The sequence below is a fragment of the Anguilla rostrata genome, chromosome 7 (assembly GCF_018555375.3).
Source record: "Anguilla rostrata isolate EN2019 chromosome 7, ASM1855537v3, whole genome shotgun sequence".
In the NCBI taxonomy this organism is placed as follows: domain Eukaryota; kingdom Metazoa; phylum Chordata; class Actinopteri; order Anguilliformes; family Anguillidae; genus Anguilla; species Anguilla rostrata.
Genome location: NC_057939.1, coordinates 4,876,055 through 4,903,532, shown reverse-complemented (window position 1 = coordinate 4,903,532; position 27,478 = coordinate 4,876,055). Strand labels below are relative to the sequence as shown.

General features: G+C 42.9%; 2 protein-coding genes across 2 annotated transcripts; both read right to left on the bottom strand.

Moving 5' to 3' along the window:
- Positions 1 to 3,596: 3,596 nt before the first annotated feature.
- myf5 (myogenic factor 5) lies at positions 3,597 to 6,779 on the bottom strand. Its single transcript, XM_064342436.1, has 3 exons — positions 6,256 to 6,779; positions 4,623 to 4,692; positions 3,597 to 4,110 (listed from the first exon to the last, which is right to left on the bottom strand). Exons 1-3 carry the CDS (start codon positions 6,718 to 6,720, stop codon positions 3,923 to 3,925), a joined length of 723 nt encoding a protein of 240 aa, XP_064198506.1. The 5' UTR covers positions 6,721 to 6,779; the 3' UTR covers positions 3,597 to 3,922.
- A 4,814-nt stretch (positions 6,780 to 11,593) lies between these two features.
- LOC135258824 (myogenic factor 6-like) lies at positions 11,594 to 16,344 on the bottom strand. Its single transcript, XM_064342435.1, has 3 exons — positions 15,741 to 16,344; positions 14,964 to 15,033; positions 11,594 to 13,040 (listed from the first exon to the last, which is right to left on the bottom strand). Exons 1-3 carry the CDS (start codon positions 16,287 to 16,289, stop codon positions 12,916 to 12,918), a joined length of 744 nt encoding a protein of 247 aa, XP_064198505.1. The 5' UTR covers positions 16,290 to 16,344; the 3' UTR covers positions 11,594 to 12,915.
- Positions 16,345 to 27,478: the final 11,134 nt, after the last annotated feature.

Genomic DNA, 27,478 nt, shown 5'->3' with positions numbered 1-27,478 from the left:
GTGGGAAAATCCAGGTCCAGAAAGGTAGAAGTCCTCCCCAGGATTTTGTTCCAGTCACCTGCATTTGCCAATTAGCACAGTTCTTCAGCCAGGAAGTAGAACTAATTAGTAAAATCAGCTGGCTGAGTTCATGGGTGGAAGAAACACATGGCAGGATTTTTTCTTTCTGACCCCTGAACTTATTGATGCTTAGTTACATAATGACAGATCACCCCTTATGAAAAGCAGTAAATTGTGGCATATTTGGACCATTTTTATACATTTTATACAAGTTGTGAGAGGGAAAGGAAAGAGCTGATCGGGAATCAGAGGTTTTGCACAAATACACCAGTATCCATTGTTTTTCCACGAACACAGAATAGAAGGAGAGAAAGATATGCGAGTAGAAGAACCTCTGATCCCAGGTCAGTCATAGCTGACAGATCGACGAGCATTGGCTGAGCAGGTATCGGTTCGAGGCGCCACTCAAGATGACAGGTGTCACCGTGATGCAGCGAAGCTTCTGCTTCTGTGATCGTTTGATATGAAGCAGGCCTGGGTCGGAGCAGTGCTGGGAAACAGCGCGTCAGTGATATATGACAGCCTGACACTGTGTGTGATGTGTGAGTATTGAGCGCCACATCCCTAGCAGAACCCCGCTGACCCTGCCAATAAAGAGCTACATTTCTGCCTCAGGCTGTGGTCTGCCGTGTCATTCAACTAGCCCACACCTACAGGGACAGAGATAGAGACAGAGACCGAGAGGCTTTGTTTTGGATTACAGTAAGCATTCCATTAGAAACTCGAGATGGAAAAGCAATGCTCAATACTGTTGGCCTGAGACATGATCACTGGTTGATACCGTTGAGCAAAGAAAATCAAGAACAACTAAATAAGGCAGTTAATGAAATTAATTGAACTTTAGAATGTCGTAGGTGGCTGCTGGGACAGGTGCTGGGACCTGTTTGAGTGCAGTATGGAAGCGCTTTATGGATGCTGTGCAGTTATCTACTGCTTTCACCACTGTCCACAAGAGGGAGCTCGTGAGTCAGTTTATACTGCTGTGCCCTGGCTTGGGTAACTCTCACTGTGAGGCAGCTTCACTGGCTGGCCGTAGACATTTTGTAACATGATTTCATCAGGGGCGTCAGTGTAGTATAATGGGTGAGGAGCTGGAACCGGTTGTAACCTGAAGGTCACAGGTTCGATTCCTGGGTTGGACACCGCCGTTGTACCCTTGAGCGAGGTACCTAACCTGCATTTCTTCAGTACATATCCAGCTGTATAAATGGATGGCAATGTGTAAACGCTACAAATCTATATCTAGATAAGAGTGTCTGCTAAATGCCTGTAATGTTATGTAATGGCAGCCTTTCTGCTGGGCATGTGTTCAATGGCTGTCCTGAAAAAAAAAGACAATGTGTGTCATTTCACAGGTGTATTTGTAGTCTGAAAAACTGGCGACCAGACAGGCAGCCGCACTGGCAAGACAAATCGTCCTTGGATGAGGACACAGCTCGTCCTGTACAGTAACATGGACAAGCTGAAAAGTGCAGAGCTGGGTACTGAACAATGCTGAGCCAAGTTGCTGCTTGACCTCCTCCGTCAGTACTCCACCAGGGAAGTGCACAATAGAATCTAGATTTCTTCTGACTCACTGTAGAATTAGACATGATTAATTCAATTCTGAGAGGGCTGATATTTGGTTTCTTTATTGAAAAATTGTCTCTTAATGCATTTTGTGTTTTCGGATGAAAATAAGCATTCTAAAACTGTACCTACACGTATTGTGTGCATAATGAGCAAAATTATGGTTATAGTTATGCTTATTGTTATTATTGCATTCCCTACATTTATTTCCCAAATTATGCTAGTTTCATTGCATAAATCTGTAATTTACTGATAAGTATACGTTTTTTGTGGTGAAACACTTTGTTGTCAATATTTTTATGACTTTGCATTTGCATATCACCAGAATCCATCGGGCTGCAGGTGTAAATGCATCATTGCAGGTGTCAATGCAAATTCTTTTGCCTCAAGTGCAAGAGAGAGAGGTTAATTTCATTGTCATTAATAACCTATGCATGTCATTAGCACAGTAGGTGGCTGGTGAGAGGTGCATTGTGGGATCCTAGCCAGCAAGTGAACAATTTTCTGCATCATTAAAAGTTTGATAGACTTTCTGTGCCCCATGTTGCCATCTTAAAAAACAGTAGCTTTTCACCATGTTACCTTACACATCTGATTACTGTATAAATTCCAAACAAATTTCATGCTTTGTGTACAGAAAGCTGTATATGATATGTGAGATGGTTTGACCACCCCAACTCCCATTTACTCTCATTTCCTCACATATTCATAAAATTGCTTTTTCTTACCTTGCGATTCAGTTTATTCAAATCATGGAGAAAGTCTTTCAGTTTAACCATTGCCCTTCATTCATCTAACATTGTCTAACATACATTATTCGTAAAGTCGTTCTCTACCCAGTACGCTTCCTTTTTAACTAATTTGTATCACATATCCCATCGATGTACGGATGTTTATGAATTATAGCCCGGGGGGGGTGGGGCACTATGAAAAATGATTTACATCCAATCGCTTTTGCAGGCACCCGTATCGCTTTCCTGAAAAAGAACCGCCAGCCTGTGCCAAGAAGCCTGGCATTGCGATAGAGGCACGGCCCATGTAGCACTGCAGCACAGGCCAGCTTTCGCACACCCAGAAGCTGTCACAGCATTTCACAGGCGGTACAGGGTCCCAAGCTATAGATCTATAGGATGCAGTTTATAAAGCTGTCAGTGTCCATACCACATAGATATAAATCAGCTCATATCACAGATTAGGAACATCTCGTTTAACATTCAATGTTATGTATCTTTTAATTACATAACTGTCTTCATGTTCATGCATGTAATAATGTGTACAAGTCGTTTTTGAAAATTTACAGCAAAAAGGCTGTACACTGTTAATCACACCCAGCTCCTTTAAACGGTATTCCTTAAATGTTAGACACATTTTCCAGTTTTTCTTATTCTGTTTTGCATTTTCAGGACACTTATAATTCATGTTTTGGGAGTGCTGTGAAATGGCTGACAGTATTTTGCATAAAATGTATCAGTGAATAAAATGGCCCACATCACTGTTCCTAGTTTTATTTTTATAAATGGGTGGTTTTTTAATGCTGTGCTCTTGACAGCTTCAGCATCAAGCCTTATTAGTGGGGGGAAATACCCAAGCCTGCCTTTTCCTTCTTATTTAACACATAATGCTTCTCCGCCAGTCTGTCCAGGTGTGATTCTTTAAGGTGCAGGCCATTTGCTGTAAATTGTGATTCCTAAGTGTTAACTGTGGGCAACATTTGCTTCCAAAAAAAAAAAAAAAGGTAAACAAACCAATTACCATTACATCCCCTCTCATTCACTCGACGTGTGCGCGAGCAGTTTGGCTTCTTACGAACGGCAGCAGTGCTTTATGAGGGACATTTAACGAGTACATTTAACGATCAATTCACACTTCAACTGTAGTGCTAATGATTACTGCCTTTTAATGTCACTGCTGCTTGATTTAAATGGGATTTCTGTGTCATTCCTTGAGAACAAAGACAGCAAAGGAGGTTAACATAAATACAGTTTATTCACATTTATAACAATGGATGCTAAAAAAATCAGCTATATTGAACTTACTAAAAAAGTTAAGTTAAATACGTTGCATTGAGAATGAAACAGACACAAAAAAAACGGGACGATTACAACATGTTGGAATGAGCCCTTATGCACGTTATTATTTACAATACAGTCGTGGGGGACGTGCCAAATTCACGTTCACTCTTGTGTGGGAATAAAATCATCGATTGAAAGAATCCACAGAAAATAGTAGCGCGAAGTAAATATATTATAAAAAGTTTTTTTTTTTTTTTTTTGGTCGGCGCATATGGAGTCTCTCACAGCATGTGATAGACCGGTCTGTTGTTTGGGTTCTCGGGGGTGCCGGGCTGGCCGTCGGAGCCGCAAGACGAGAGGGCGGCCGAGTTCCCCGTTTGGCAGTTTGTGTTTCCCGAGGACAGACGATCCACGATGCCCGACAAGCACGCCAGACTAGACGCCGTGGGAGTCCCGTCCTCGCAGCCCGCTGCGTGGGAGGAAGAAGAAAAGGGTTGATCTTCAGCCATTGATAGTCGCTTCATAATTGTGACGACCTTTAATGTCCACTCGTACTTTAAATTGAATTCTTTCTCCCCCTTTCTCTCTAGAGCGCTAATGAAAATGTAGCCAGAAAGGGCATTGGCGAAGCGGTATATGCACACACGTCAAACCGTGAGATTCAAAATCATCGTGGGTTCGTCATATCTAGCACTTGGGGAACATGTGAACATATGTTCAGTTTGTTCTCTGCAATAGGCCTATCATGAAAACGAAAAAAAGTTTGAAATGATCTTCATGGATTGATTTTCTGCTGTTCCAAACATACTGGTCTCCATTCAATTTACCTGTAATCATTTTGTCCATAACTTCAAAGTAATTCGTTTAAAAAGTGTCCCTATTCTGTTTACTTTAATTTCGCGTCCAGCGTTATGTTCGGTGGTCATGTAGACTAAACAAAGAATCAGTATACTGAAAAAAACACATAGCATGGCGATTTACCTCTGTGCATCTCATAGTCGTTCATTTTTCCACAACTCATCTCCAACCAAACAGGACTGCGGCAACCAACCTGCGGGAGAAGGATGGGAATTAAAACGGGCAATTTCTGCTACGTTTCTGGAAAGTAAAGGCTGTTTAAACCAAGAGTCTCCAGTATTCAGATGTTCACAACATTTATTTCCACAAGTTTGCAATGTAGTTTTAGGGGCTGACTGAAAAAAAACACCACTTGAAATATTTATAAGACTTGTCCCCCTATAGTGAGGGCTGTATTAATTAAATAATGTTGTCTGTGCACACGCACACGCATACACATCTGTATGGACGCACAGACACACATACAGTACAAGCACTCACATCTGTGTGAACGCGCGCGCGCGCGCGCTCACGCACACACATTTTCGGGGATGACGAATCAATTGCCTGACTGGAAACCTCAGCGATATTGCATGACACTTCCCTCGAGTAAATCTGCGGAACATCCTGGCACCAGGAAAGCGGCAGTGCAGTCAGGAAGGAATGCGGAGGCACATAGTGTTCCGCCAGACTTCTGTAAGGTGGATTTTCCAGGCTTTATACGGTGAAAAAAACGCCTCCTGGTGAGAACGCCATCACAGCGTCTCTCCCATCAGAAGCCATCTTCAGTTCTAATATACTGTACGTATTTTAGGTGCCAGTTATATTCTATGATCCATAGTTTTTTTTTTATAATGCAGATTTTTGATGACGAGATTTTTTAGCACTTGTGACAAGCCCTGTCAAGGTGTCAGTCACTAATGGTCGATTTACTTTTCTTCCCAAACACAGTTCCATGAGTTCAGTGATCACTAAAAGGCATTTTAAAAAAGTTTTCACTGAAAAAAAGAAACCGAAGCACTTGGCATTTGCAAATAAAAGCTAAGGGGAAATGGTGATTGAAGGCCTGGCCTTAGTGGCTCTGATACAGAAATTACAATAAAATCTAAAACCAAAATAAAGTGAGATAAAGATAAAAATATAATATCCATAGAGAGACAGAATCTTTAAAAAAATGTTAAATCTCTCTCCAACCAAACTTGCATGTCCTTGGACTATATAGTATAGCATTTAATACAGATTCACACATATAGATGAGTAGGGTGTAGATATGGACAAACTGACAAATAAAGTACTGATTCATATAGGTAACGTATAGTAGATAGATAACAAGTAAATTATAGATACCTGACTCAATCCATTGGCATATATAAACATGTATAGTACAGATCTGTACAGATTGACACTTAGAGGTAGACAGGTAACGTACAGATCTATGAAGTTGGACAGGTAACATACAGACCAATATGGAAACACAGGTAAAGTACAAATCTATGAAGTTAGACAGGTAGAGTACAGACTTTTGCAGGTGGACAAGTAAAATAGAGCTCCATGAGGTCAGGCAGGTGGAATGCTATGAGGCTGGGCAGGTAGAGCTCTATGAGGTTAGACAGGTAGAACCCTATGAGGTTAGGCTGGTAAAGTTGAGCTGTATGTGAGTAGACAGATAGAGCTCTATAACGCAAGTCAGGTAGAGCTCTATAAGGTTAGACAGACAGACAGACAGACAGACAGAGTGCATGCATACAGTGCGCAGGTAAAGGCGTTGCCGGGTTACCATGTCGTCGGAGCAGTTGGAGGTGGGGCTGGGGGGCTCGGAGCGGCCCCCCCCCGGCAGGCCGTAGTAGCCGTGCACCTGCTCCCGCAGCAGCAGCTCCTGCAGCTGCTCGATGTGCTGGATGGCGTTGCGCAGGATCTCCACCTTGGCCAGGCGCTGGGCGGGGCCGCCGCCGGGCGCGGTGCTGCAGCGGCGCAGCGCCTCGAAGGCGTGGTTCACCTTCTTCAGCCGCCGCCGCTCGCGCACCGTGGCCGCCCGCCGCCGGTCCGCCACGCTCGACCGCCGCTTGCAGGCCTTGCAGGCCCACGCCAGGCAGCGGCCGGCCGACGCCCGCACGTGCCCGTCCTCGCCCTCGCGCTCCACCATGCCCGCCGCCTCGCCCGCAGCCTCGCCCTCGCCCTCGCCGTACCGTCCCTCCGGGGAGGACATGCAGGAGCTGTCGTAGAAGAGGTCCGGGGTCTCCATGGATACGGTCCGATAGCGAGCGAGCGCGTGTGTGTGTGCCGTCAGGGGGAAGAGATCGGGGTCTCTGAGGGGTGTGGTGGGTCTACTGAGGCCGGGCCCTCTTATATGTCCCGGGACAGAGCCGTGGGGCCACACTGGCCAGATCTAATTACCATATCCCCCTGCCCAGCCCCAAGGGGGGGGGGGGGGCAGAGGGGGCAGCTTCCCACCCCCTCCCAGGCCCTGCTGAGTTCCCACACACAGCATGCATTCCCTGGTGTTTTCCCTCTCAGCTATAGCGATGGTCATTTGCATTGTTTCTCCAAAGCCAAATAAAAGCTGGCAGCCAGCAGGGTATTAGTCAGGGTATTATATTTGTTGGGTGTACAAATTTAGGCTCTCAAAGCCTTTTGATTTACGCTCCTCCCCTCAAAATATAAATAAAAATTAAAAATAGACTATAAATGTTTGCGTCTCTAGATATGACCATAAAATACATCTAGAAGAAATGAAATAATTAGATATGTAACAAAAAGTGGATTTAGAAACAGGAGAGTAATTAACACGACTGCATTAGTCTTCATAAGAGTTTACTCATGATAGGTGCGTTACTTGCTATGACATCACAAGTGTTGGTGTGGGAAGCACACCTCCACCTTGAAAGGGAAGGAGTGATCTACTCCATTAAAACGCAATTAAGATTTAACAGTCACCATAATGTCTTTCCTTAACCCGAACGTTGAGGGGACGGGACGTCCCCCCCCTTCTGTGCACCGGGAGAGTGCAGGGCTCTGATTTTACGACAGAGACAAATCGCACCGTTACAGATGCGCCCCAGCTGCGGCGGGAGAGTGTCAGATTTCAGCCTCCGATTCGCACCGCTGCAGGGGAAAAAAAAGCGCTGCTCAAAATGGCCCTGCCCTCGCACCAGAGAAGGTGCTGGAAGCACAGCCTTTTCTTAAATGAGTCGCAAAAAACAATTAACGACCGGGCTCTAATGTGCTAGCGATCTCCCATGAAATTATAAACAACACCCGAAATCAGGTTGCACGAAATTCAATTAAATAACACATACTTTAACGCATCAATGACGTCACCCAAACTCCAATTGTGTGTGTGTGTGTGTGTGTTTTATTTAAATGAGCAGGATAGGGTGAGGATATTGAGGATGTGTCACGTGACGTGTTGGACGTTTGGTCGCATCCCTCCCCTGGGAAACGAGCACACCTAAGATAACACAGCAGCAGCAGTAGCAGCCTCTGGGCTCCTGTCAGGGGTCCCATAGTGTGCCACTGAGGAGCACACTGATGCTGCCAGCATGGGTAACGGGCCTGCTGGAGAGATCAAAGGGGTGGGGGCCCGGGAACGGCCACTGGGTGAAGGGGAGACCTGCCTGGCCTGGGACGAGCAAGCAGGGCAGAAATGGCCCCGGCATTTTGGAACTGATGCATTAAAAGAGTTAAAATATACATAAATATACAAAAAATAACTCTCTTGCTCTCTCTCTCTGTCTCTCTCTCTCTCTGTCTCGCTCTGTCTCTCTCTTTCACTCTCTCTCTTTCTCTCTCGCTCACTTTCTCTGCCTCTCGCCTGTGGTGGTTGTTTGTTTGTTTTGTTGTTGTTGCTGTTGTTGTTTCATCAGTTCTATTTTTTTTGAAGTACTGTAATTACCACGTTTGAACAATGTCCCAATAAAGGGGTTTTTTAAATCTCAAATCTCTCTCTCTTTCTCACACATAAACACACACTCACACACTCACACACACACACACACACACACACACACACACACACACTCTCACGCACGCTCACACACACACACTCTCACGCAGGCACACACACTTTGGGACCGATGCAGGACCCCTATGGTGACTGCCATGGTCTTTTCTCCCCCAGTTCTCCAGCCCAAAAGGAGGCCAAAGGTGCGCTGCTATCGGTCAGGCTTGTTGTTCGCTGTCGCGCAGTAACAGCGGTGCGTCTGAAACACCGTTCCGCCAAGGTTGTCAGGGGTCAGAGGCTATGTTAAGTGCAGGGCAAAGGGGCTCTTTAATCTCAGTTCTCAATGACATCAACCCCATAACCCCCAGCTACTTTATAGTGTATATTTCTAAAACTATTTGGACACATATATTTAAGAAATAGGTCAGTAAGTCCTGTTATCCTGGACATATAGTTATCGGTTTATCGATAAGTGCACTTTCTCCACGGATTTTGTGCAATAGATCCATGTATTTGTTTTTTTTCTTCTTCACTTTAACCTCAACCTCTTGTCTGAAGAAGTGTTCTCCCTCCCTGTCCATCTTAGCTGATATATGGTGACCGTTCTGTTATAAAATGGCCGACATGCATCCAGGTGGGCGTCACACTTTACTGTGAAGCAGAAGGAGAAGAAAACTGTATTTCATTCTCCCAAATTCTACCCGTAACTCTGTTACACCTCAACAAAACTCTCCCCACGACTGGAAAAACACACAATAATCCTCACGTCCTTGAGAAGACTTATCGAATGTAGTAGGTACAAGGTGCATGGATGAGACAAAAAGTTTTTTTTTAAAAATGGTGTATCGACACTAGGCTCAGAGATTTGTAGTGCTCTGTTCTGACCAACAGTGACTTGAACACATTTTCTGTTGCACAGTCCAGAGTGTTCTACTACACCATTGAAAGACAAATCTTGTGCTTGGATAAAAATGTAAACAACTGCATCAATGAGAAGTCCCACGCTGAATTTTATGCACATGAGCTTGGTAAATACTATCCAATGTGTTGTCTATGACAGTTTGTGTTGCTTACTTGTTTTTCTTATCATATTTCCAAAATGAGGAGCCCCAAAGGAAAAAAAAAAACACATTTCCTGGCAAGTTATGCGTCAGAAACTCATCCGGTGATTGGCAGCACCATTTGTCTGGCAGAGGAGTGAAATGCGCTGCCAAATATAATGTTGGGGAAGAATGGATTAAGGCTGGATCTCTAAGAAATCAGATAAGGCAAAAAAGCAATTTCTGATGCTCTTTAGCCTTGATATGTGAGACCCGCTGATATCATATGCAATAGGGCGGCGGGAGCCAAAGACAATACTATTATTACACTATTATTACTGTTATCGGATTGTTGCAGCCGTCAAAGAATCTTTTGACCAAACAAAGTTGTGTTGTTTTTTCATTGACGAAAGGCCACACTTTCGAAGAGCTTCAGAACATAATTTTAGCAGTGTGGCACATTTCAATGCGACCTGAAAACAAAATGGATGATGACTAAATTAGCAGTCATTAGCCCAGATACTGATTTTCTTTTTTAAATAGGTAAATATATCCAAAATTGGGTCAGAAAATGCTATGAAATCTGCTTTGCCAAAGCTGGCCACAGACCTGAGCCTGCAAGTGCAAACTTGCCCTCAGTAGGTTTAAAAAGTACAAACAACCCCTACAAAATTGACACAAATCAAACGATTGCCTTCCTCATTGTGTTTCGGTGTTGTTGTGCTGAGAACATGAGACTGGAAGAAGGCTGAGTTGAATGAAGCACAAGAGATTTAGCAAAATTAAGCAAAAAAATTAGAAGGACTTTGCATTTTGCATCTACAGAGCACATGAAACAAAATGGCTACTGAAACAGTGCCTGATGAGCTGAGGGAGTTTGGGTGTAAAATCAGCAGTGGCATACATCAGTTAAGTATTTTTTATTTTTTTTGCACCAATCTCTGTTCGGGCAATCTTTCTCTCGGTACCTAGTTCAAGGTATATTGGCAGGATATGCATTTAAACCTCTTTTTTTGCTTCCCTGCGGTTAAACTCGATCACGTTGAACTGAGGTACAGAATTCGGTAAGTAGTATTACCAATAGGATGGAAATCCAGTTTGCTGCTGCTATAGGGATGTGGGCCAAATCGTATTAAAGTGATATTATGGAGCGCGATATCCAATTTCAGTCCCACTCTGGGAAAAGTGCGAACGCGTCCTCAGTGTGGGAGGGAAGATTTGCTTTGAAAGGCAGCACTTAAACACCTTGGTAACGTATCGGGTGTCTGCTCGGGGAAGGCCAGACCTCTTTATCATGTGCGAAAGTGGATACAGCATCTTTTTAATATTTTGTCCCAGCACAAGCATACCGATGGATTACAAAGGTAGAAACTGATACACCTTTGATTGACTTAGAGATAAAAAGTCTAATGGCGGAATTTTCACGTCGGACTGTCTCGGTGAAATGTAAATGTTCAGTTGCTACCAGACTTGCCATTCTTCTCCCTCCCACCTTCTCAATCACCAAAATATACTCGCCATTACCCTCCCTTCGATCTATACACTCACTCATTACATTGCATTTATTTGGCAGACGCTTTTATCCAAAGCGACGTACAATAAGGTCCTCTCTCCAGATGCTTCCACAGTTGCTGACGGTGGCAAATAGGTCAGGAGATTTTTTGGCTATACCACCTCGTATTTCCCGATGTCTTTCACTGTACATGGAGAGCCCCCGCCCCCCGCCCCCCGACCCCCCACCTCTGTGTGAAGTTGGCCACCAGTCAGCTCTGGTAAGAGGAGGGTGGGCACCAAACAGGCGGAGCGGGAGTCACTGCGCTCAATCTGTCATAGCACCACGTTGGGCCGTGAGATCAAAGCAGAGACGAGAACCTCGTGACCTTTCTCTCAGCAGGAAGGTCACCGGGCAGCGGTGCATTCTGGGAGCCTGAGCCAGTAGTTCTCTTCAAACCCACACATCACAGGCTGTGTTCAACTAATTGTACTCAAGGGATATTTAGAACGTGCAATAAAAATCATGTAAATAACCAATTTGGAAAAAACATAAAGAAAAGTCACCCCTCAAGGCATTCAAAAACAGATAGAAATGTTTAAAAGCTTATAGACAGATACATGAGAAAAAAGACAGGCAACGGACCAATTATGGACAGCAAGCATTAGTAAGTTCCGAAAATGTAGTATTAAGACTTTAATTTTTACAAAAAGAAACCTGTTGCATCAAACTGAATAGATAAAGGTAATTAGAGAGAGCATCCCCTGACTACCCTAAATAGCCCTTGGATGACCAGCTTTTACCTTTGGCAATGTATCACAAAGTGTTGAGTTAAAATTAGGCAAATGCAAATGCAAATACTCAAACATTAATTTCCGCTCAAACTGTCAGGACAAGTTTAGCGATGACTTTATTAGTAATAACGGAGGCGGAGGATTGTTTATTAGCAGCTGCCACAAAGACATAACCAAGACTATTTCTGGGGTTCTGGTGTCATTTTACGCTCTTTAAATAGCTGTAAACACGTTGCCTCTGGTGGATACTTCAACTAACCCCCGGTAGTCACATGTCTATTCAGAGAAAGAGGGTGACGCTGGAGACATTCACAGCATCCACTGCCATTACGGAATGTGAAATGGAAGACGACGATGCAGGTTAAGCTATGTGGGAATAACACAATCAGTGATGTCTGGAAAACCTGGAAGAACATCTATGTACACGCACCCTCTCCAACTCAGATAAATGCATTGTAAAGCAAACTCCATTTCTCAATCAGGGGGTATGTCGTAAAGTAAGCCTGCTGAGCTGTTTAGATTAGAAAGAGAAATTAGAATCTCGCAAAAAGCTGGATGGTGACAGGTGGGTGGGTTTACAGGATTTGCTATCAATTCTCGCATTTAAAGAAATGTTGTATTTTTTCAATTAAAATTTTTTTTTAATTCAGCATTTTCAACATGGACAAGTTCGTTTACAGCTTGCAGTGCCAATGACAGCCGACTAGTAAAAAGGTTTAATCTTGCTTCCGATTAGCAGTGACTCTGTTTTTGAAGAGCACCAAATAAGCTGCTCTGTTTCAACTCAATTTACTTCCTCCAGCAGTAAATATATCATTATAATTTATAATATACATCATTTACTTGTTTTCACAAGAAATTCATATTTTGATGTTTATTTTATTTGTGTTCCTAAAAACAACATGTATGAATATTAAAGCATTTTAACATATTTTCCAAAAGATACAAAAGTAAACTGGCATTTGCTCAATTTTTTTCACAAAAAAAACGTTATGAGAAATGCCAGTTCTAACTAGTAGCCTACAGCTCATGTGAATATCGATACAAAAGCGTACAAAAAACTTGAGCAGTCATAGAATAAATTATTTTAGACATTCAGCCATTTGAAATGGCGCAATGGAAATGTGAATAGCTCTGGTCAGTTCTGTATAAAATGGTTCCTGGCGGAATTTCATGTGCCCGAGGCCGGTTGGTTGGGCTCTTCCTTTGGCGGCTCGGTGGAAATGCTGGCCACGATAGAGGAGAGGTGGTGTAAGCTGCTGGAGGCCGAAGACTCAGCAGCCTGACCTGAAACGACTGGGGGAAAAAAAAGCTCTTTCAGATCCACAGCATGATGGACAGGGAGCACATTCACACATCTGAATATATACAAAGGCATTTATTATTTATAGGCTTGTATGCACTTGAATATGTATGCATAATTTATTTTTGGTTTCTGTTAGCTACAATTTTATCAACAATAGGGTAAATCTAAGATACACAACAATGAGGCAAATCTAATCTACGAAAACTGTAAATGCAGCGCAGTCCATAAGTATTTGTACAGTGACACAGTTTTTGTTGTTTTGGCTCTGTACTCCAGCACATTGGATTTGAAATTAAACAATGAACATGAAGTCAAAGTGCAGACGATCAGCTCTAATTTCAGGATATTCAAAACCATATTCTGTGTAGGAATTACGGCATTTTTATATGTAGTCCCTCTGATGTTATGGGACCAAAAGTAATTGGACAGTTGGCTGAACAGCTGTTTCTTGGCCAACTGTGTGTTGTTGCATCATTAGTTCATGCAAAGCTAAGAAAACGTCTAGAGTTGATTGACGGTGTGGCATTTGCATTTGGAGTTGCTGTTGTCTCAACATGTGGACAAAAGAAGTGTCAATGTCAGCAAAGCAGACCATCATGGAGTAGAGAAATCATAACAAATCCATCATAACCATAGTCAGAACATTGGATATGTCAAAATCAATAGTTTAATACATCATTAGGAAGCAAGAATGCACCGGTGAGCTCAACAATCGCAAACAACCTGGGAAAGCATAGAAGACCTACTGTAGTGGATGACCGAAAAATATTTTCAAGAAAAACCCATTTTAAACTGTCAAACAGATGAAGAGCACTCTCCAGACTACAGACCCAGATGTGTCAAAGATGAAAATAGAGAAGACACCAGCATAATCCCAGCAGGTTCACCACAACATACAAACCACTGGTAAAAATAATTATAATAACTGGCAATACTTTAAACTTTAATGGATAGATGAGATGGGTATTAACCTGTACCAAAGTAATATAAAAGTTCGGAGAAAGAAAGGAACTGCTTGTGATCTGTAGCACACCCACTCATCTGTGAAACATGGGGGACGTAGTGTCATGGTTTAGGCATGCATGGCTGCCACTCAAACTGAACGCTGACAGCAGCCTGGGTGGATCTGCTCAGACCCAATCAAATGATTCAAAACTCATTTGACGGCATTTCACCCTGCAGCAGGACAATGGTCCCAAACACAGTGCTAAAGCAACCAACAAGTTTCTCAGGGCCAAAAAGTGGGATGTTCTTCATTGGCCAAGTCAATCACCCATCCTAAATTCAATCGAACATGCATTTAACTTGCTGAAGACAAGTCTGTCGGAAAAAAGCCCCAAAAACAAACAGGAACCGAAGATGGCTGCAGTGTAGGCCTGACAGAGCATCACTACGGAAGATACCCAGCGTCTGGTCATGTCTGTGGGTCCCAGACGTCCGGCAGTCATCAAATGCAAAGAATTTGCGACCAAGTACCAAACATGATGACTTTATTTAAGATTATGTTCCTTTGTCTAAGTACTTTTGGTCCCCTAAAATGGGGGTACTGTGTATAAAAAGGGCTGTAATCCCTACATGGATCATTGGAAATAGATACCTTTAAATTAAAGCTAACCGCTAACACTTTTACCTCAAATTCATTGCTTCATTTCAAATCAATCTAACGTGCTGGAGTACAGAGCCAAAACAACAATTGCAGCACCTTCCAAATACAGACTGCGCTGTAATTTGCACGTTTATGCAAAGATCACTAATGATTAAAAAATATAGATAATGCACATACACACCGAATATGCATACGCACATAACGAACGAGTAAGTGTACTGTATTTAAAAGTGAGCTAAGTGATCATTGTTAAATCCAGCCGCAGCCCCCACACTCAGTACTTAGGCAGATTTTATGGCATACAGACCTTCTCTGTGATTGATCATGGTCTGCCAGCCATGGGAGCTGTCCCCTCTGAAGTGATCAGTACTCAGGATCTAAAAGTTGAAAACACAGAATCTCAATCCCACACAATTCCATACATCCACCCACAGAAGATCTATAAGAAACTCTATTATGGGCTATTAGTCTTATTACTCATGCTAAAATCAACGCTGATTAATGTTGAAATACCATTTGACGATAAATGATGCTAACATTCTAATATTAACAAGTGTCATTCTTAATCAAGCATCAATAAGCATCATTTTATGACTATAATTTCTTGAGACACATGCACACAAAACCATACTGTACATACAAATGATGCTCAAAAATAAAATGAACTGTATTTTTTCTCCATGAATGTTTAAGAGAAGAGGACATATAATACATTCCTGTATTATAAGGTACATATTTCCTGTATTATAAGGTACATATTTCCTGTATTATAAGGGACATATTTCCTGTATTATAAGGTACTTATTTCCTGTATTGTATGGTACTTATTTCCTGTATTATAAGGTACTTATTTCCTGTATTATAAGGTACTTATTTCCTGTATTATAAGATACTTATTTCCTGTACTATAAGAGACTTATTTCCTGTATTATAAGAGACTTATTTCCTGTATTATAAGAGACTTATTTCCTGTATTATAAGGTACTTATTTCCTGTATTATAAGAGACTTATTTCCTGTATTATAAGATACCTATTTCCTGTGTTAATGAGGAGGCGTGTTCAGGTCAGCGTCGGCGCACTCACGTGCCGCTTCTTGGCGCCGCAGTGGGCCCTGTCCTTCCCCTGGGCGCGCTCCTCCCGGTCCAGCGTGTGCAGCAGGTCCTGCAGCTGCTCGATGTAGCTGATGGCGCTGCGCAGGATCTCCACCTTGGGCAGCCGCTGGGCGGGGTTGGCCACGGTCTTCCTCTTCAGCGCCTCGAAGGCCTCATTGATCTTGCGCAGCCGCCGCCGCTCGCGCAGCGTGGCGGCCTTGCGGCGGTCCGTGGGCGCCGACTTCCTCTTGCAGGTCTTGCAGGCCCAGGCCAGGCACTGCCCCGGGTAGTGCGGCCCAAGGCCCGGCGGGGCCGGGACGTGCTCCTCCCCGCTGCTGTCCTCGCACCCCGTCTCGAACCCCGTCTCCCCCGCCAGGCCCCCGTCGCCGGGCGGGGGCGGCAGCGGCGACGGCGGGCTCTCCCGCGCCCCGTACAGCGGGGACGTCCCGGCCGCCCCCAGGCACTGCAGCGGCCCGCCGTCCCCCTCCAGGTACCGCAGGTCGTTGAAGAAGTACGCGCCCGTCTCGAAAAGGTCCATCATGGTGAGTTCGGCTCCAGCGCTTCTGACCGTCCCTCAAGGGGGGGCGGCTCTGTCAATAGCATTTAAATAGCCCGGTGACACCAGTCACATGGCTTATATATAGCCAGCAGGTGAAATTGAACCCCGCGGTTGGCTGTCGCAGTTCATCAAGCTCCCCGGGTTTACTGCGACGCCTGCCAAACACTGTCCGCGTATTTCATGCGATAAACAAATGCATACGTTAACACCTCCAGGCGAAACATACAGTGCCATTTCAGACATGCGACGGTTACCTTCTGATGTTTATCCCAAAGTTGTCTGGTACGATTCCGTACGGATTGCAACATCTCTCCTTATTATCTGGAGACTTGGGTTTGTTGTATCATTGAATGGCATCAAGGACCATGTGAAGGTCTGTAAATGTAATAATAAAGGAAATTAATTTTTTTTTAAAGCCTCCAGGTTTCTGCTGTTGTCAACAACCTGATTGACAGCTTCTCCTGAACAGGCAAAGTGAAAATGCATCCGTTGATTAAAATCTGAGATCTGACTAGAAGCAGTACTTTGTGACAAAACAAAAATAGCAAGACTTTAGGCGATGACAATGGATTAATATGAATTTATTTTATTTTATAATAACTTCTAATATTCTAAAAATTCTCATAGCTAAAACCTTTATGGATATTTCACATTTTAATGCAAACTAATGCAGATACACAATTTAGCATGAAACTCACATGGAGGACTTTGCGACTTTGAACGCAATGTCATCAAAATTTGCATTTTGAATTATGTATGAGCATTGCAATGAAAATCAATTTCTAAAGGTGAAAGTTCTCTAAAGAGACAGAGAGCTCTTTTTTATTAGTGTCTAGTAATGTGTACTGAGAGGCATGGCCTGTAGTGTGCTCCAACGTCTGACACCCGACACGTTTAGTATTACCACACAAGCATCCCAGTCAATGTGTCATATAATAGCTGAATTTCACAGTACTCTACATACTCTGTGTCCTTAGGGAGCGTGTGTACCAGCTATCAACTTGCCCTGCTGTAGTAATCATAAACAACAAAGTCGTCTTCATTCAAAAATCAGGATCATTCAGAAGAACAGAATGAGACTTTTTTTCTCAGGAAAAGCCAATTAGCATCAAGATGTGCATTGCAACATTGTAATTGTAGGCGTGCTTGCTGAATTGTATTTGACCGACGTATTACTACGAGTATTATAAACTAGAAGGTCGTGGAAATGAACAGGCCAATAATTTCAAATAATTTTAGTTTTGTGAACTTGTGATTGATAGTAAGCATGCTAGTAATGAAATGATAACTGTCCAATTTGTGTACCTGAATAGCATTGTAACTGCCGTGCTATTTAAATACAGCTGCGAGTGATGAGTATTGAGAATGCTGACAATGGTATGGCTGCCAGTGCATGTCTGTTCTTTCTTTAACTGAACCAATAAACGCAATTAATTCATTCAGAATAAACTGGCCTTTTTCATTGGTGGTCAAAAACTCTATTTTCTACTTTTTCGAATTCAAGGAGACCAGCTGCTGCTCTCGTTCATTGTCTCACCGTTATTGTTGCTTTCCCACAATCCACTTCTTCACCGTGAACAACAGTTTGTTGACAGAGTTCCAAGCCAACTTGTCCTTGGCAGTTGTGCAACGGAGCAGTGCTGACTCTCCCTTCAGGACAGTACTGTGTGTTCCAGCTCCTTGCACTTGCCATAAATATTTGTCATCCAGAGGTTTACATAACGGATGTCTATGCACCACTGTCAGCAACTTAAACGGGAAGAAAAATAAAAGTTTTTCGGTAAAAGGATTTCTTCCAAGAAAATAAGGTGAACAAAACTTTGCCTCAGTACAGAGTTAATTAAAGTGGAATTAATTCCGACAGTTTTGTGGCTTATCCTTAACTTTGAATGACAGATTTAGGGAAAAGGTGTCTAATGGCGGAACATTAAACATTTTACTGTTGTTTGAAATGCTTTCATAAAAGAAATGTGTTATGGAACGTAAGGACCAAACTGTGGGTTTAGGCTTGCCCTGCTGCTAGACTGTAAACAAGTTCTCTTCATCACACATTCTTCTGTTCTTATGTAAAGTAGCAGTTGCCAGCAGATTCCCATTCCAGAAGGTTTACATCCACAATGCGAGTTAATTCCTAATGCAGTTTTCAGACATTCTGTACTAACAGCATTTTCTGATCTATCATAAAATTCACTTGAGCTATAAATAGTTTTTTTTTATATTTAATGCTTCAGTAGCTCCAGATTATGTGATATGGGTGTTATGGGTATTTGATTTAAAAACTGACAGTAATGCAGTCTGCTGTAAAATTGTATTTGAATTGACACTAGGTTTCCGATGCAGCTATACAGTGAACTATCTCGGACCTTAAGTCCATTATTCAATAAATATATGTGCCTCAGTGTTCTGAATTGGAATTTGGAAATTTCAAACATAGTAAAATCCTGTTCTCATAGAACAAAAACGTTTTCTATATGGGTTTCCCATGAGAAACAGTATGACAACCGCTTGTGGTTCACTAACTGTCAACTGTCATGTTCTAAAAAATGAAAACATTACACCCTTTTGAACTGTTATAGAGCATGTGTGTGTGTGTGTGTGTGTGTGTGTATGGATTACCCTTCAGAGAAACTGAAAATTAACTGACCATGAAACAAGCCAGATGTAAGGATTTTCAGATGTATTTTCTGAAACCACTGCAAAGTAATTCGTGTTGCCGTGGATATGCCCGCTATCCTAACACTCCTGGCATAACGTTCTCAATAATCCCAGCGTTAGGCCGCACCAGTAATTTCCCAGAGATTGAGTTTCAGGGGCACAGAAATACACGGGACAAACTGCACAGAAAGACCTTCACGAATGTACCAATGGAAAACAAAGCATTCGCACCCGGAGTCACAGGGCAGAACTTTCCGGAACATTCCGCACACATCCGTCTGTCCTCGAGGTGACGAGCCCTTCTGACTCTATGGAGGTGTCTTTAGGACATGGGCTACTGTATTGCTTGACAAATGGGGACACATAAATCGCAAAGTCAGATTATAAATAGGGTTGAAAACGAGCGTGATCTTCAGCGAGCTCAGCTATGCTTCTGTCAGAGGGGCTCCTTGCTTCAGTTATTGATTCCCTCTGTTTCAGAAATATGGGCTTTGCTTTGGTGATGTAGGCTCTGTTTCAGCTGGATGGGTGTTTGGTTGGGTTTATGCTGAAGCCAGGCTAATGCATTGTTTATTGGGTTAGGGGAAACTGAGATCTCCTAGGGTTCATATTTATCCATTTTGGCATCTGGCACTGGCCTTACTCATGTTCAATGTCCAGGTCAAGGGGACGAGAGCTGAGTCCCACCGGAGATATGAACCTATGACCCCCTGGTCATTTGCTCAGCAGAGGTGGCCTGACTGTTGGCTTTCAGCAGACACCATGGGCTAAAGATATCTTATACTTTCATTCAGACACTTGCCCTCCAGACAGCTGTTTCATTGTCTTCAAAAACATACTCAAATGTTTTCCTCCATTAACCTGAAATATGTATACAGCGCACTGATTTTTACATACAACCTACTGATACAGCTGTGTATTTACTGAAGCAAATTCAGGTTAAGTGCCTTATTCATCAGTGTATAATTGCAGTGCTCTACCTGGCAATGGAAACTGCATCTTTGAACAGGCCTGTTCACTAAAAAATATGTAACTCAACCACCCTCAACTCATATTAATATTATTTGACTACCTGAGAACCTCTTTCACTCTCACTGCCCCACTAACTGCATATTTTTTCTCCTGTCAGTAGCAATATATATGACTTAAGGGGGTTATAATGGGTTATAAGCAGTGGAGACAATAGTTCATAGCTTTCCTCCTTCCCTCGGTGGCCACAAGCTGATTGGGTTCTCAGAGTTCTGCATTTACACAAGGTCGTGCACTTCTTCTGTGGTCATGAGATCTATAGTCATGAGTCATGACTCATGACTATAGATCTTCAGTCCTGCAAGAGGTCAAAGGTCACTAATTCCCTGGATATGATGACAGTGCCCAGCCCTGTAACCCGCATGCAGGCCAATGGACCGGTGAGCCTCTGGTTCCTGTGGGCCGGCAGTAAGTCGTGTGAACAAGGAGAGGCGGATCTTGATGAGCAGCTGTTCCGAAACGGCTCGTACCAGATAGCGTCTGTCCCAGTCCCAACCTCCCTTACTTACCGTCCAAAGCTTACACAAACAAGAGCGTCTCTTCTCTCATACACGCGGCCAAGTGGCGCCATTGGCGTCGAGCCTCGAGCTCCAGCCCCCGCCCCCTTTGTCACCATCTCCTCCAATCAGCTCGGAGAAGAGCCCCCCAGAGGCTGAAGCAGTTCAAATGCACTGTGGAAGTCTCTTCGGGGAACGGCGTTAATGGGAAGGCAAACAGATTGGTTATTTTCACCCGCTAGGCTGCAACACCAAGGGCTCGGGGGGGGGGGGGGGTTGGTCAGACGCAAAGGATTGAATTTCAAAGCCACATGGAAAAATAATAGACGCATCTGTATGCTGCCAGATCTGGAGGTATTGAGTTCAAAGGCAGAGTGGGGAGAAGCTGAGCTTTCAGAAGGAGCAAACAGCCAGCCAGTGCCCAGTGTTCTAACAACGTCGCCGGAACTGCTTGAAAATATTTTAACTCTTACTGAGTTTGTAGAGAGTGCTAGTTTGTGGAGGAAACGTGTGGCCTGGGTTTGCTGCATGCGTGGCTCGAGGTCAGTGAAGTGGTCCTCGGACCAGTTTCGAGACAGAATGAGATCTGTTGCCTGAGACCTCGTGCACCGCTCTGGAGGGGCCTTGTTAGGCTGCTGAGTCTGCAGGTACCTCAGAAGCTTCCGGAAAGAAACAAATTACATAACAGTAAACAGACCAGGACTTGCGAAAGGGAAACTACACTGACTGCAAAAGCTAAAATTCCTAGCTGCAACGTGAGAGTTGCACACACTGATGTATGCAATGATTCCAATCAATATAGTCCACTCTATATACAATCTCTAAAGGCACATTAATTTAGAGGTATAAAGCAAACGAATAAACGTAAATATAAGGAAATAACTGTAATTACAAACTCAAACCGTAGTCAATGCTTGCCAGACCTGTTATTATGATTGAGTGGGTCTGAGTGAGTGCGATTTTCTCTTGCAGCCATCTTGTCTCTCTTCTTTCAGTTAAACATTTGAGCAAATCTTGAATATTTTGAGTGTTTCCACATTATTGTTTCTTAATTTTAATGACCAGCCAATGATTTATTTTAGCAAAATCTTGAATTTAAAGTCAAGGGCAAAGTATCGTTGGGATTGAATTGTTTCCCCTTGAACTAGTGAGGACATTTCAGTCAAAGCCTTTAAAAAATATTATTCTACACTTACAGCACTCCTGATGTGTCCCTTCACTAACCATAAGTGCCTGGTATAAAAAGAAAAGGTCTGCTGATATCAAAGTGCTTCTGGGAGTAAGTTCAGATGGCAAAAGATAATATAAAAGAAATCTCATTCCTGGGAAAAGTATTACTGTTCTCTAAACACTGCAGGAAACAGCAGTCTCCAAATATTAGCTTACGGTGAAATAGCGTAACTCAGTGTGGAGTAATGTTACCAGTGAAGTCACAATAAAAAAACACACACATGAATTTCAATATGAACTAACTGGTTCCAAAAGAAACTAACCAGATAGTGTCAAATGGGACAGGGAGTCTGCAGTGAGACATTATTGACTTCAGTCATTTGTCGCGTCAGGATCACAGCGTTAAAATAACAGAAGTGTATTTCGAATTGAGAAGAAGAATGATGGTAGGCTATAATTGCCCATTTCTGAAATGTTTTTGCAAAGCAGCATGAAAACTTTTTAATTGAATATTTCTACATAATGAATATCATACATTGAATTGCAGTACATTGAGGCATTTAGATGATTGCATTCTCTTACATATAATCCATTTATTTAGCTGGATTAACTGAACCAACTCAGGTTAAGCACTTTGCTTACACAGCCATAGACGACAAAGTATTGCACAGCCATCCAAAACTGAATGTACCACAATTTTCCCTGTGCCACCCCACTCTAAAATATTAGGGACATAAGTTAATTAAACTATTCTAAGTAGTAGACTCTGCCCAGCTGAAATCAGCTGTGAATCACTGTAATGTGTGTGTCTTTGTTGGGAGAATAAATTTCATTTCCTGTAGTCTATTTACATGTAATGTAGTTCTAGGGTATGGGCATGCAGAGCCTAGCAGTTTTGCTTAGCCAACATGCCAAGGATTCCCCCTGGAATGGGTGGTCACTAGTGTGGGTCTCACAGCCAATCAGCAGTAGGCATGCCTAGTCATGGAGTGCCAGACATTTTTCAGGTTTTTACTGCATTGTAATCCTGATGTACATGATCCTGAAAATAAAAATGATTTATTTAGTGATTAATGGCAAAAACAAAAGCCAGAAATACTTCTGGTATTCCATTTGCCTACCGTGATGTATATTCTTATATTCCTCTTTCCTAAAAGGCCTGAAAACAGAAAGAGCGAAGGAGAGAGACAGGGGAGGAGGAGAGGGAGAGAGAAAAAGAGAGCGAGAGAGGGAGAGTAGGAGAGGGGGAGAGAGAGAGAGAGAGCGAGAGAGATATGCACAGAGTGAACCACACTTAGCTCAGCTTCTCCAACACTGAAAACTTTACTACTGCAGGTGATGATAGTGGGTACTGGCTTACCTCATTGTGCATAGGTGAAGCAAGGATTGAGAGTAAAATCTGGATGAAATACTGTTGCGTAGCACAATGACAGCTTTGTCCTTGATCAAGGTCATTGTGTTGAAATTACTAGAGTAGACAACTTAGCTCGGTAATAAATAAGGGTTACGGAAACAAAGGGGAATGAACAGAGAGTATCCATAGTGATATTACAGTCAAAATGGTGGAAGTGTAGGCTACCTTCGTGAGGAAGAGGTGAACTTATTTTATGTGAACTTACGTTTGACAAAGCATGGATTTCCATTTCTTTATTATTAATGAAAACTCCAGAGTAGAAAGACAAACAAACAATACGATCGAGGGTTGATTTCATGCCTAGAATTGTGCACAGCAATGTGCTTCAACCACAGCAATGTGCTTTTGTTGAAAAAAAGAAAAGAAAAATCTGTCCACAGCAATTCAATCAAACAGAAAAATTGCAAATATACACATTATTATTATTATTATTATTATTATTATTATTATTATTATTATTATTAGGGGCTAAATTCCCTCTCTTTTTCATCAAAATTCAGCAGGATAGAATGAAATGTTTATTCACACTATCAGATACAGAGTTCTTTATCCAAACTGGCCCTTGACCTCTGCGCCCCGTCTCAGCAGAGACTGCAGTCTGCCGCTAATCTCCTGATCCCGGCGTAATCTTCCCCACCGTTGAGTGGAAGGGGCGCCGGGCGCTGACATCACTGCTTAATTACGATACGCTCCTCGGGCCCCAGTGCAGTCTGAGCCCGGGCGAGACGCTAGCATGCATGCTAAGGGCCCTGGGGAGGGCTGGGGAGGGCGGAGGGGGGGGGCTGGGGGGCACGGGGGGGGGGGGTGTGATTCGCAGGCTCCGGCTCATCTTACCTACGCGTTCGTCACGCTCGCTCTGATTTATGGGTGGCATGGTAGTGGAGCTCTGGGATTTTTTGGGGCTTGGACAACAAATATTTTCTCCGGTCCTGAAATTTGAAGAGTGCCCAGGAGCCCGGGAGGTCGAGGGTAAGGTTAGCGAGCGGTTACGGAGGCAGCCCTGGTCCTGGAGCTTGTGTTCCGGCCGGCCTGCCCCGGGACAGGAACCCCCAGAGAGCCCTAAAATTCGAGAGATCGTTCAGGAAACACGTTTATAAGCATATTCTAAGAATGCATGAAGAGAGACATTGGCATTAGTCACTGCTGATGCTGAGGTCCTCGCGTGAAGATTTTAAACTGCGGCCGCCATCTTGTCTTCACCAATGCATTGTTACTGCCCCGACACCTGCCTGCGTAAAATAAAATTAGGACCTCTGTAGCTGTTATCTGGTTTCTGAAGACTTTCTGAATTTACACAATGCCTAGAGGTAAGCATTATACCAATAGCATTGATTTTTTTTTAACTCTGGCTCATGCAGCTCAGATAAGGAATGAGCATTTTTCTTGCAAATGGCAGTTGCAAATATAACAGGCTATATATCCCCCAAAATGAAAAGCGATTTATTTATAAGCATTTTTCTTTCTGCACTACCACATGCACTGATTTATTTGAGTCAAAACAGTGAACTTCAACAAGCACTGATATGAAATGGCTTTATCAGGAAGGCTTTTTGGACATAACAATCCCATTCATTTCTTATGGAGATATAGAAAGCAGTCTTACTAACTCTGGCAACACATACTATTAATTTCATGTATTTGTGAGATTTTCCTCTTCTAAGAGCTTAGTGTTTTTTTTTTTTTCTCCAATAAATTGTTCTCCATACTGGTGTGGTCAAGAACATGAAATTTAAAGAACTAACAATTATGTCTGGCAGAGTCTCCATGTTCCTAACGAAGGAGTAATTAGTGCCACAATTGAAGTGAACAAATTGCATTTACAATTGCTGAGTCCAATCATGTGAGATTAGTATGATCTCTGTTTGACTGGAAAACAGTAGGTAATTTGTGCTCGTGAATTTTTACTCCCTCGATCAGTGAAAATGACGGACAGGGACGATGTGGGTTTAGGATTTAAAACACGAGAGTAATAGGTAATAAAGGCAATTGCAGGGCATCCTGGGCTAAAAGCAGTCTCGTGCAAACAGGGCTTTTGTTTCCGTCATAAAAACCTCCCTGCTAAATTTAGAAAGTCTGGGTTACACTTTGACATTGGGTGACAGTTGTTCCTCTGAAATTCCACCCCTTTTATAAATAATAACGGGACATTTGGGTGGGTATTCCTCCTCTGTGTGGACCACCTCAGAGGAACCTCCACAAACAGCCCAGCAACAGGTGGAACGCCACACACATCGTAACCCCGGAGACAAGTAACGTTTCGGTAACACCCGTGCAATCCTCAAGCACTACTGCTATAGCCTTGCACTGACGTTACAAAAAAACACTACCTGACTACCATGCCCTGTCCTTATAAAAACCTGCAATGGTGACTGGACTAAAAAGGAATCGAATCCAACCGCAACCAAAACTGCTGTCTTGTGCTTTTGAGAAAAGTCTAACAACACTGGGAGCGCCTTAAAGTCCTGATTACAAGCGTGCTCCTGTGTTGGTCCCTACTGACAAACATCAGGGACCTACAGCCTCCACACAATCTCCTCCATGCTTCCTACTGTGTGGCATGTGGTCCACAAACTCCCAGTCAAAACAAACTATGGTGGCTAATTGCTCTCTCTCTCTCTCTGTACATGCCACCCAAAGTTTACTGCCTGATCGTATATACTGGGGGAACCTGTTGTGGTTTTTCAGTTGGGAGGTCTCCTGGGAATATCGTTATTCAGCTTCTGGGGCTTATAAAATATTTGTGATTTAGAGACATTTAAACCCTGAGAATGTAAAGGTCCAGTTCATGCGCATTGTTTCTGAAACTGCGCAAATCCCAACCAGCGCTGTTTCATTAAAACTGTTGTTTTTTGCAGTTTTAAATTCGGGAGCTGCCGATCGCCTTTCCGTACCCCGGGATGTCCCGCATTCTTTCTCAACGAGGAGCACATTTTTAAGGAATTCTGGCATTTTCATAAATTTCACAGTCCTGAAGTTAAGTGATGAGTTGCCAAGGGGTTGGATAATCAGATGCATTCTCTGAATGGGATGGATCATTTAGGCTCCTCGTGTGGCGGCCTCCATTTTGGCTCTGTGAAGCCCTCAGATAGCTCATATATCACCCCTGTTTCACAAATTCCCTATATTTTACTGCAGTTTCCACACAGGTGTTAAATTACACATGATAAAGGCCAGTGTAGGCCAATGTTACATTCATTTAGCAAATATGATCTTATCCAGAGCGAATTACTATGAAAGAGAACATAACAGCATCCATTAGCGATGTGGACAATGGTGCCAGATCTGGAAAGCAGCATTCCCAGTCCTGTGAGTTTGTGACATCTAAACTAGGTATTTTACAATATTGAGATGCTGACCATAGCTATCATGAAGTTTGTATTTTGAAATGATTGTCCTTGAAAATTCAAATTAAGATCTTGAGACTAGCAAAATCAAGTCTCAATGTTCACAATGATAAATGCACTGGTGTATGAGACATCAGATCGATAACGGTGAAAATATTATGTAAAGCTTTCTGCTTGTGGATATAAGTGGTAATTGAAACTGACATAGCTAGATTAAGTTGGAGCATCATAACATCATGATTATGCCAAATATTATAACCAGTCATCATCCATGAAAGGAACACTGATCAAATAACAGTAATTACTATTTTAGCTGATAGCAGTTTAAAGAGTTCCAAGGCCTAGCTGTCACGTAATAAATGGAAGGCAGTAATTACAACAACAATTAGAACCATCATTTATTTTACATCTTTAATCAAATTACTAACATGTATGACAAACAGGAAATTAATTATCTCCTAATATCGGGCACCTTGCTTCATTCATCGTCCACAAAGCTCAGTGGCGCATGGAGAACTTTGATACTGAATGGAGGCGGTACATAAACTTTCAGGTGAATTTATGTGACCAGCAAGTGACAAGGGTTTCCACTTGACACTCCACAACAATTCAGCCCTATACTGCGGGTCACCGTGACTTGTGATTGGTTCCCTGGGGCTTTTGTGGCTTATTGTGGAAGCATAAACTATAATAGGTGCACACTGCGATGAAATATAAGAATAAAATGAGCACTTCGGAGGCAGCAGTGGGAGCAGCATTCTCTCTATGTGCTGTGTTGGCTTCAGCACAAGCAGCTACAATATAAACACATGCGGAGGGGAGTCAATCGTGTGCATTTATTCTCTAACTCGTGTAAATAAACAGGTAGATGTTTTTTTAAAAGCTTTTTTTTTTTTTAACATGCCTGAAGTCTATGATTGGCTGTTGGTTCTTATTCTTATCAGGCGCAGCTTGAGGTTTTCGGCCACCCTGGGGCGGACTTTGAACATAATACATGGATTTCAAATTTATTTCCTCCCCTGCATTTGGGACCCATTCAGACAGACGGTACCCTAGGCAACC